This window comes from Anomaloglossus baeobatrachus, chromosome 8, assembly GCF_048569485.1.
Source record: "Anomaloglossus baeobatrachus isolate aAnoBae1 chromosome 8, aAnoBae1.hap1, whole genome shotgun sequence".
In the NCBI taxonomy this organism is placed as follows: Eukaryota; Metazoa; Chordata; class Amphibia; order Anura; family Aromobatidae; genus Anomaloglossus; species Anomaloglossus baeobatrachus.
Genome location: NC_134360.1, coordinates 195,499,737 through 195,511,606, shown reverse-complemented (window position 1 = coordinate 195,511,606; position 11,870 = coordinate 195,499,737). Strand labels below are relative to the sequence as shown.

At 44.3% G+C, this 11,870-nt stretch overlaps 1 protein-coding gene across 1 annotated transcript in view; it reads right to left on the bottom strand.

The window, feature by feature from the left end:
- The window catches only part of LOC142250184 (very-long-chain enoyl-CoA reductase-like), an 88,857-nt gene extending 77,504 nt beyond the window's left edge, over positions 1-11,353 (bottom strand). The window contains exon 1 of the mRNA XM_075322352.1: positions 11,079-11,353. Within this exon, the coding sequence (XP_075178467.1) occupies positions 11,079-11,144 (66 nt within the window). The 5' untranslated portion in view covers positions 11,145-11,353. The remainder of the gene's footprint in view (positions 1-11,078) is intronic.
- Between the last annotated feature and the right edge of the window lie 517 nt (positions 11,354-11,870).

Below are 11,870 nucleotides of genomic sequence, written 5' to 3'. Positions count from 1 at the left end.
CCCAGCACTGGTCAATAAAGAATTCTTTTTCACCTTATGGACGGCTGATCGTTCTTTCTTTTCCTCCTTCACTATTCAATATGCGATTTGTCCAGTATGGATATGTAGTCAATGGTTGCACTATATAAGGGATCTATACTCCTATTATCATATATATAGTGACAAAAATGCAACCTTTTCTCCTGTGTGTTTTCTTTATTTATAACATGCTGAAGCTGTAGTGGATGATGAGATATGGAGCCTGCAAGCAAAGATTCAAAACACTGTTACCCTTTTGCTTATCAGCTTATACAGTTGTGCTCAAATGTTTAAATACCCCGGCAGATTTGCTTTCTTGGCCTTTTTTCATAGAATATGAATGATAACACAAAAAAATTGAGCGAGTTTCTAGGATCCAGACAGACTCTTGCATCTTTCATCCAGCCACTGACATTTCTGGATTGTGAGTCATGGGGAAAGCAAAAGAATCATTAACGGACCTACGGGAACACATAGTTTAACTGTATAAAACAGGAAAGGGATACAAAAAGATATCCAAGGAATTGATAATGCCAGTCAGCAGTGTTCAAACTGTTATAACAAATGGTAAATCAGGGGCTTTGTAAAAACCAAACCACAATCAGGTAGACTTCGGCTACAACTGCCAGGAAAATTGTTCGGGATGCAAAGATAAACCCATAAATAACATCAGCTGAAATACAGGACTCACTGAAAACTAGCGGCATAGCTGTTTTAAGATGCACAATAAGGAGGCACTTTAAGAGAAATTGGTTGCATGGTTGAATCGCCAGAAGAAAACTATTACTGCGCAAATCCCACAAAGCATCTCGCCTTCAATACGCCAAACAGCACAGAGACAAGCCTCCAAACTTCTGGAACAAGGTAATTTGGAGTGATGAGACAAAAAAAAAAAAAAAACCGAACTTTTTGGCCACAACCATAAACGTTACATTTGGAGAGTTGTCAACAAGGCCTATGATGAAAGGAACACCATTCATACTGTAAAGCACGGAGGTGGATAGCTGATGATGTGGGAATGTGTGAGCTACAAAAACACAGGAAACGTGGTCAAAGTAAAAGGAAAGATGAATGCAGGAGGTGATCAGCAAATACTGAAGGCAAATTTAACTCATCAGCCCGGAAGCTGCACATGGGACGTGGACGTTCCAACATGACAACGATCCAAAACACGAGGCCAAGTCAACCTGTCATTGGCTACAGCATAACAAAGTGAAGGTTCTGGAGTGGCCACCTCCGTCTCCTGATCTCAATATCATTGAGCCACTCTGGGGAGAACTCAAGCACGCAGTTCATACAAGAAAGCTTGGGAATTTACAACTTTTTTTTTTTTTTTTTTAAATAAGGTCTTAGGCCTCATTCACAAGTCCATGTTGTATCCATTTTCTTTCAAAGACACTTACCCATTATAACCTATAGTGCTTTTGACATATCAGAGGAAAAACAAACATGGATGAAAAATACCAGTCTTTGGGTCTGTGAAAATAAAGTACAGCGCACGGATGGCATCTGTGTGCACAACATGTGTTGTCTGTGATTAGCATTGCAAAGTATGGGAGAAGCTTTGTAATTTATTTAACAAAGGTAAAATTGGACACTGACCAATCACTGATGACAACAGTATCATTTTTTCATGTACATGTAAAAATCAGTCATGTAAATGAGGCATTTATAGATGCTGAGCTGATTTTCGTTGATGGAAGAATGATGGGGTTAACACCGTGCCACCGTAGTCATGGATCAGACAGGATATGGTATGTGAGATTTATCCTGAAGGAGGAAGGCATAGCTTCCGAAACGCGTAGAATAAAAATCACTTTTCCTGACTGATCTATGACTATGGTGGGGCGGTGTTAACCCCATCATTCTTCCATCAACGATTCACCTTCACATGGGGACTTCTGCAGCCGTGGCTTTCAAAAGTGTATGGTGGTTGTAACAGTTCACAACCAATCCAGGTGAGCAATTCCTCACACTGTCACTTTTTATCCCACAAGGATAAGACCCCATATTGCGACTTTTGTCTTTTCAGCATAACTTTAGAGCTGACGTTTTCATCAGCAGCCGCTTCATTGAATGGAGCTGTGGTGCATGGTGTTTACACCACTAATTGGTGGGGTTCCGAGTGTCAGACCCCTACTGATCCGATATTGATTAGCTACCCTGACGAGTAGACATCCATATCATTAGCCAGGATAAGTCCTTTAAATTTCCATATTTCTCTATTTTCATTGAAGTGTACCAAAATAAGGGGAATGCACGCAACAGTTATGTTTAATACAGAAATGGAGAAAAGCTGCCTTCGGACACCAGGGGCAAAGGATTCGGCCTACTCATCTTTGAAGAATTGTTGTAATTCAGCCATATTGGAGGGTTTCCGACAAGAACCGCCTTTTTAAGGTCATGAGTCATGAAACAGCATCTCAATCGGATTAAGGCCACTCCAAAGTCTTAATTTCGTTTTTCTTAAGCCATTCAGAGGTGGACTTTTTGATATGTTTTGGATCATTGTCCTGCTGCATAATCTAAGTATGCTTCCTCTTGAGGTCATGAACAGATGGCTAGATATTCTTCTTCAGGAATTTTTGGTAGACAGCAGAATTCATGGTTCCATTTATCACAACAAGTCTTTCAGGTCCTGAAGCAGCAAAACAGCCCCAGACCATACACCACCATATTTTACTGTTGGTATGATGTTACTTTTCTGAAATTCTGTGTTACGACTACACCAGATGTAATGGGACATACGCCTACCACAATGTTCAACTTTGGCTCATCAGTCCACAAAGTATTCTCCCAAAAGTCTTGGAGATCATCTAGATGTTTTCCGGCAAAACTGAGACTAGCATTTATGATGGTTTTCCTCAGCAGTGGTTTTTGTCTTGGAACTCTGTCAGGCAGGCCATTTGGACCAGTCTCTTTTTTATAATGGAGTCATGAACACAAACCTTAACGAAGGCAAGTGGGGCCTGAAGTTCTTTGGTTGTTTTTTAGTCTTATGTGATGTCTGAGTCGTCTCTACGCTCTTGGGGTATTTTTGGTCAGTCAGCCGGTCACTCCTGGGAAGGTCTACCATTGTTCCATGTTTTCGCCATTTGTGGATAATGGTTCTCACTGTGGTTCACTGGAGTCTCAAAGCTTTAGAAATGGTTTATAACCTTTTCCAGACTGACAGATCTCAATTACTTTGTTTCTCATTTGTTCCTGAATCTTTTTGGATCGCGGCATAATGTCTAGCTTGTGATGATCTTTTGGTGTAGTGCACTTTGTCAGGCAGGTCCTATTTAAGTGATTTCTTGATAGAAAACAGGTGTGGCAGTAATTAGGCCTGGGTGTGGCTAGGAAAATTGAACACCACTCCCTAAAGATGTGATAAACTACCATTAATTTATGGTTTAAGGAGGGGGCAATAATTTTTTCACACAGGGTCCTGCATGTTTGGATTTCCTTATCCCTTAATAATAAAGACCTTCATTTATAAACTACATTTTGTGGATACTGGTGTTATCATTGTCTAATATTTAAATTAGTTTGGTGATCTGACACATTTACGTGTGACAAATATGCAATAAAATAAGAAATCAAGAAGGGGGTAAACACTTGACACCACTTTATATGGGCTTTTTGGTGATCTGTGTTTTAGTGCTGATTTCTGACCAAAGCCAAAGGTGAAGTGATATTTCAGGTGCTCTACCCCCATGGCACATAGCTCCATTTTTAAACACTGGGCACTGTGTCAGTATGGAGGAACTGTGGCTGTAATGGTGACCCTGCTTTGGTCTTTCGAGGTTGGCACTGGTGTTAGTTACAAGGACACTGTGGATGTCTCTATGGCCAATATGACTGTCCCTGCTATATTGGTACTCTGGTTGTCCTTGCTATGCATATAAGGGGTAATTGAATGTACCTTCTAAGGTCAAAATGTGGCAATTTCTCCATGGCTACATTAGTTCTCTCTTATTGAGGTAATGTCGGTCATTATAGTGGTCTGACCAAGGTTTGTAGGGTCACATTCTGAGCATTTTACAGTTCGAATCCTACCGGGGAAAAGTCACATCTACTTTGTCTCTGAGATAATTCCTTTCAAAAGGGAACCTGTCACCAGATTTTTCCCTATGAAATGAAAAGAATCACCTTCTGCAGTTCCTGGGATACATTCTATGAAGGTGCACCTTGGCCCTGACTCCCCTTTTAGACCCCAATAAATAACTTTATAAAACTTGGACCTTAGGTATGCTAATTACCTTTGTGGGCCACAGGGGCTGGCTCATTTTCTGCTCCGTTTCCCCCTCTTGCCTCTGATGGCCGGCCTCCTTCCTTGATTGACGGGATGACGCCCTCTGTCATCCTACTCGTCGCATTTTCAAATCTCGCGCCTTAGGTCTGCTCGCGCAGGCGCAGTTCACTTTGCCATATCTCGGGCAGAGCGCCGGTGAGCTAAATGCACAGGCACGAGATTATGGGCGGGTACTGGGATGACGCTGGTGAGGTGTTTGCTGTGCAATCCCTTTAAAAGATCCCGTTTTACAGTTTCTATATTTTACAGATTCTATATATTCACCTGCAATACTTCATAAAGTGTATGTGTACAATAATATGGACAGGGCCGGCTCCAGGTTTTTGTGGGCCCCGGGCGGAAGAGTCCCAGTGGGCCCCCATCCACACACAGACACCGATACGAACATATACATATTTAAAGACAAACTCACAAAAATACATATAAACAGACAAATATATAAAGTCATATACACTTACAGACACACACACACACACAAGTCTGCTGCATACAGACAGACACACACACACAAACTCTGCTACATACAAACACACACAACTCTGCTACATACAGACAAACACTTACAACTCTGCTACATTCAGACAAACACATACAACTCTGCTACATACAGACAAACACATACAACTCTGCTACATACAGACAAACACATACAACTCTGCTACATACAGACAAACACATACAACTCTGCTACATACAGACAAACACATACAACTCTGCTACATACAGACAAACACATACAACTCTGCTACATACAGACAAACACATACAACTCTGCTACATACAGACAAACACATACAACTCTGCTACATACAGACAAACACACACAACTCTGCTACATACAAACACACACAACTCTGCTACATACAGACAAACACACACAACTCTGCTATATACAGACAAACACATACAACTCTGCTACATTCAGACAAACACATACAACTCTGCTACATTCAGACAAATGCACACAACTCTGCTACATACAGACAAACACATACAACTCTGCTACATACAGACAAACACACAACTCTGCTACATACAGACAAACACACAACTCTGCTACATACAAACACACACAACTCTGCTACATACAAACACACACAACTCTGCTACATACAGACAAACACTTACAACTCTGCTACATTCAGACAAACACATACAACTCTGCTACATACAGACAAACACATACAACTCTGCTACATACAGACAAACACATACAACTCTGCTACATACAGACAAACACATACAACTCTGCTACATACAGACAAACACATACAACTCTGCTACATACAGACAAACACATACAACTCTGCTACATACAGACAAACACATACAACTCTGCTACATACAGACAAACACACACAACTCTGCTACATACAAACACACACAACTCTGCTACATACAGACAAACACACACAACTCTGCTACATACAGACAAACACTTACAACTCTGCTACATTCAGACAAACACATACAACTCTGCTACATTCAGACAAATGCACACAACTCTTCTGCTCTGTGGGGCCCACACCCGCGGCCTGGCGGGGACAGCACCAGCGGCAGCACCCGCGGCTCGGCGGGGCCCACACCCGCGGCTCGGCGGGGCCCACACCCGCGGCTCTGCGGGGCCAGCACCCGCGGCACTGGCAGCACCCGCGGCTCGGCAGGGCCCACACCCGCGGCTCGGCGGGGCCAGCACCCGCGGCTCGGCGGGGCCAGCACCCGCGGAATCGGCGGGTGGGGGCATTGGCAGGGGCCAGGGCATACATCCAGGGGGTAGAAGCAGCTCACCGGGGCCTATAATGGGGAGGCGGGGAGGGCACTTACCCGATTAGGTCACGGTGGAGAGGGGGCCCACACAGCGCCGGACAGAAGCTCGCCTCCTTCATCTGTGGGACTGAGAAGGCGGTAGCTCCGCCCACAGATGAAATTCAAACGAGGATGTCTGCGCGCCTTAAAGTGACGGCGCCGCAGATTGCTGCCGAGGACTGCGGTCCCCGGAACTCGGCCGGGGACCGCAGAACTGTAAAGGCGAGTGGGCCCCGGCCAACAGACAGGAGAACTGACGAGGCCGAGTGGGCCCCCCCCGGCTCTCCAGGGCCCCGGCATTTGCCCGGGTTTGCCGGGTGCTGACGCCGGCCCTGAATATGGATATACCAGTTCAGCCTTACGTGAGATAACCCCCTCCAGCTCTCAGATTGTCCCCATTTTATGTATGACACCTGGGATGTGTGACGGCGTGCCTCTACGCTCCAACTACTCCCTCATATTCCCATTATCGCATTTAACACCATACCGGCGCCGAGTCGCCCAGCTTTCACAACTATGCTGTTTTTTTCCATAGCCTATATACTAAAAATATATCCGGGGCAGAAATATTTTCCATTGACATAAATAAGAGACTTATAAAAAACATTTATCAAAATCTCTTTTTAAAAAACAAAACAAAGAGGTTCTTCAACAGCTGCAACATTTACTTTACTGTATTTTGTGAACAAGATCCATTCTTTAGATGCTGCAGACCTTCTGTCTGAAAACGAGAATTTATTATACCACCCTGTTATGGACAGGATGCTTCCTTTACACTTCAAAAAGAGGTTCTGCAGCAGTCAAAGTATGCATTACAAAGAATATAAAAACTATGGGTTATATAAGAATATTAGGCGTAAACTAAGATCTTATTCCAGTAAGGTCGGCATCACACATACAACAGTCATGAGTATGCAGCGTGATGGATGGACTGGTCACCATCATATATGAGGCTGCTTAGGTCTCTCCGTACATCACAATCTATACTTGTGAATATCGTAGGAGTGATGCCAACCTTAAGGTGACATATATATATATACACACACACACACACACACACACACACAACAGTTCAAAAGTTTAAATTAAATCACTCTATACATTGTTAATGTGGTAAATGACTATTCTAGCTGCAAACGTCTATTTTTTTAATGCAATATCTACATAGGTGTATAGATGCCCATTTCCAACAACCACCACTCCAGTGTTCTAATGGTACATTGAGTTTGCTAACTGTATAGAAGGCTAATGGATGTTTAGAAATCCCTTGAAAACCCTTGTGCAAGTATGTTAGCACAGCTGAAACAGTTTTGTTGATTAGAGAAGCTATAAAACTGACCTTCCTTTGAGCTAGTTGAGAATCTGGAGCATTACATTTGTTGGTTCCATTAAACTCTCAAAATGGCCAGAAAAAGAGAACTTTCATGTGAAACTCGACAGTCTATTCTTGTTCTGACAAATGAAGGATATTTCATGTGAGAAATTGCCAAGAAACTGAAGATTTCATACAACGGTGTGTACTACTCCCTTCAGAGGAGAGCACAAACAGGCTCTAACCAGAGTAGAAGAGAAGTGGGAGGACGCGCTGCACAACTGAGCAACAAGTACATTAGAGTCTCTAGTTTGAGAAATCGACGACTCACAGGTCCTCAACTGGCAGCTTCTTTAAATAGTACCTGCAAAACACCAGTGTCAACGTCTACAGTGAAGAGGCGACTCTGGGATGCTGGCCTTCAGGGCAGAGTGGCAAAGAAAAAGCCGTATCTAATACTGGCTAATAAAAGGAAAAGATTATTATTGGCAAAAGAACACAGACATTGGACAGAGGAAGATTGGAAAAAAGTGTTATGGACAGACGAATAGAAGTTTGAGGTGTTTGGATCACTCAGAAGAACATTTGTGAGACGCAGAACTACTGAAAAGATGCTGGAAGAGTGCCTGACGCCTTCTGTCAAGCATGGTGGAGGTAGTGTGATGGTCTGGGGTTGCTTTGGTGCTGGTAAAGTGGGGGATTTGTAGAAGGTAAAGGGGATTTTGAATAAGGAAGGCTATCACTCCATTTTGCAACGCCATGCCATACCCTGTGGACAGCGCTTGATTGGAGCCAATTTCATCCTACAACAGGACAATGACCCAAAGCACATCTCCAAATTCTGCATGAACTATTTAGAGAAGAAGCAGGCAGCTAGTATTCTATCTGTAATGGAGTGGCCAGCCCAGTCACCAGATCTCAACCCTATTGAGCTGTTGTGGGAGCAGCTTGATCGTATGGTACCAAAAAGTGCCCATCAAGCCGATCCAACTTGTGGGTGGGGGGGGAGCATAGTGTGAAATATCTCCAGATTACCTCCACAAATTAACAGCTAGAATGCCAAAGGTCTGCAAAGCTGGAATTGCTGCAAATGAGCATTCTGTACCAAAAGCAAAGTTTGAAGGAGAAAATAATTATTTCTAACCTCGTCAATGTCTGAACTATATTTTCCATTCATTATGCAACTCATTTGATAAATAAAAGTATGTTTTTCATGGATAAGACAAAATTATCTGGGTGACCCCAAACCTTTGAACTGTAGTGTAATATTATATTATATATACACACACATAAATACATACACACATACACAGTATATGAGGCCAAAAAAATGCAAATTAAAGGGGGTTTTCCACAGTAGACATTTCTTACCCATTCACAGTCAAGGTGGTGAATCGAATTGTTGAGAGCCCCATTTATCACTGAAATGGAGGTGGTGACCCCACTATTACTCATTTCACCTCTTACCCTCTTGAGTGGCTCTTTGGACAATCTATGGTATCACTCCATTTTAAGGCTACAGGAATGTGAGCACCTGAGCGCTGTACCTGGCTGTCGCTATCACACTTTGCGCAATCAAGGCATGGACTGGTGCTTACTTTTGAGGAATACGGGGCTCAAGACCCCTATTTTTGTCATCATGGTGTACAAAACTGGACACCTATCCCTTCTAATTCTCTAAGCCTGCAACTCCATCTAATATATGCTGAGTGTATGTACGTATGTCCGCTAAAAGAATCCGCACCGCCGCATTTACAATCACGAAATTTTGCACAGATCCCTTTTGTGACTCTGGGAACGTCATAGACTATGTTTTGAGGGGAACATATAACCCTGCACTTTACAGTTATTCACCAAAAAACCTGCTTACATTAAAGTCAATGGAGCTGGGAACAGATCTGTTATTATAGACTCCTATTATGGACAGCGAAAAGCACACAGAGGCACACGCACGGAAACACAGAGGCACACGCACAGAGAGAGGCACACGCACAGAGAGAGGCACACGCACAGAGAGAGGCACACGCACAGAGAGAGGCACACGCACAGAGAGAGGCACACGCACAGAGAGAGGCACACGCACAGAGAGAGGCACACGCACAGAGAGAGGCACACGCACAGAGAGAGGCACACGCACAGAGAGAGGCACACGCACAGAGAGAGGCACACGCACAGAGACAGGCACACGCACAGAGACAGGCACACGCACAGAGACAGGCACACGCACAGAGAGAGGCACACGCACAGAGAGAGGCACACGCACAGAGAGAGGCACACGCACAGAGAGAGGCACACGCACAGAGAGAGGCACACGCACAGAGACACGTAGAAAGAGACACGTAGAAAGAGACACGTAGAAAGAGACACGTAGAAAGAGACACGTAGAAAGAGACACGTAGAAAGAGGCACACAGAGACAGGCACACAGAGACAGGCACACAGAGACAGGCACACAGAGACAGGCACACAGAGACAGGCACACAGAGACAGGCACACAGAGACAGGCAGAGACAGGCACACAGAGACAGGCACACAGAGACAGGCAGAGACAGACAGGCAGAGACAGACAGACAGAGACAGACAGACAGACAGAGACAGACAGACAGACAGAGAGAGACAGACAGACAGAGAGAGACAGACAGACAGAGACAGACAGACAGAGACAGACAGACAGAGACAGACAGACAGAGACAGACAGACAGAGACAGACAGACAGAGACAGACAGTTATACTATCCTGGGCAACGCCGGTTACTATACAGCTAGTTTTTCACAATTTCGAAAAGGGCTTTGGTTAGTGATGAGCGAATACTAAATATTTGGGTTATTCGTATCGACTCCCTAGTACTGCTCCAGTATTCGTCACAAATAATTAGCTTAATGCGAGGTCAATGGGGAACCTGAGCATTTTTCTAGGAAATCTTCATGAAAATTGCTTGGGTTCCCCATTGACTTGGTTCATTATTCGTGATGAATACCGGAATACTAAGTATTTGGTAGGAATAACCCTTATATTGAGCCTTTGCTCATCACTAGTTGTGGCATCTATTATGAAAGTTTTTGCCACTTTTTTGTGCAAAAATTAAAAACCGATAGCGCTCTCCAGCAGGTAGAGTCCAGTATTCCCCGATCAGCGTGCACCCCGCTGCTGCACTGCAATCACACACTGCACGGTAGCACGCTCGCCTCCTCACATACATGCTCCAACACTAATCATAAATTTTAGCAATTAGTTAAAATTCAGGCTGCGTTCACACGGTGCGGCCGCGAGGTCGTTTTTGCATTACGCAGCGTTTTTTGTGACAATGATCCAGTACCCCAAAAGAAATATAGAAAATAAAAAAAAAAATCCACAAAGCTTAATGAAGAGTCCCAATCATCTACTACTGATCGATCAATGTATCTTCCCAATGCTGCAAAGCTGCCCATACCTGTGATCGGCACAGAGGGCTCACAAGAGATATACAGAACCCCTCTGTGATGAGATTTACTGCATAGATCAGGTGCCGGCACTGAACTGGTTAAGATGAATGGCAGTGGAAAGTTTGTGCGGCTGATCGGCTGCAGCGAGCTCCATGCAGTGTGTGTGTGTGCACCGTGCAGGGCTGTGCATGGAGGCTGCGGTGCTGCAGATCTCTGCCACTTACCTCAAAGAAACTGATTCTGCTGCTGCTCATGATCGCTCTGTGCGGGGGTCCTCGCCAGGAAGCCATGCAGAGACACACAGTCGGCCGGCGCCCCCTGCGCACGGTGCAGCCAGTGCCGGCCGGCCGCAGCGGGTCCCGTTATATAGCGGCAGCTCGTGCACTCAGCCCCAGCAGCGCTGCGCCTCATCCCGGGAGGATCCCAGCTTATCAGAGCGGCTCAGTGCGGGAATCCGGCCAGCACGGGAGCCTGACTGCGAGCACTGTGCTCACTGATTAACCCCTGCAGGCCGGCGGCATCCCTCCTCACAGCGATACCAGCAGGACACGTCATGTGTGTCTCCAACTTCACAGTCATCGGGGGGCTCCTTTCACTGTTTGATATTGATAGGTATTCTGTTATGTATTTTTCACCCCTGGGCAATTTTCCATTTATTATTATTATTATTATTATTATTATTATTTTTTTTTATTTTATTTTTTCTCCCCTTCTTCCAAGAACCATAACTTTTTTTTTCTTTTTTTTTCATCCATATAGCTGTATGAAGGCTTATTTTTTTTGTAATATTTGTCTATTATGATTTTTTTAACAGAACGAGTTGTTCTTTTCAATTACACCATTCATTCTGCCACATATTGTACTGCAGAACTGGGGGGGGGAGGCAATGCCACAATTTGTGGTTCGTTTATTATATTTTTTTTTTCTAATTTACCATCAATGTCAGATGGGGCCCACCTGTAACACTGACTGTGGGGGCCCACCTGTAACATTCACTCTGGGGGCCCACCAGTAAC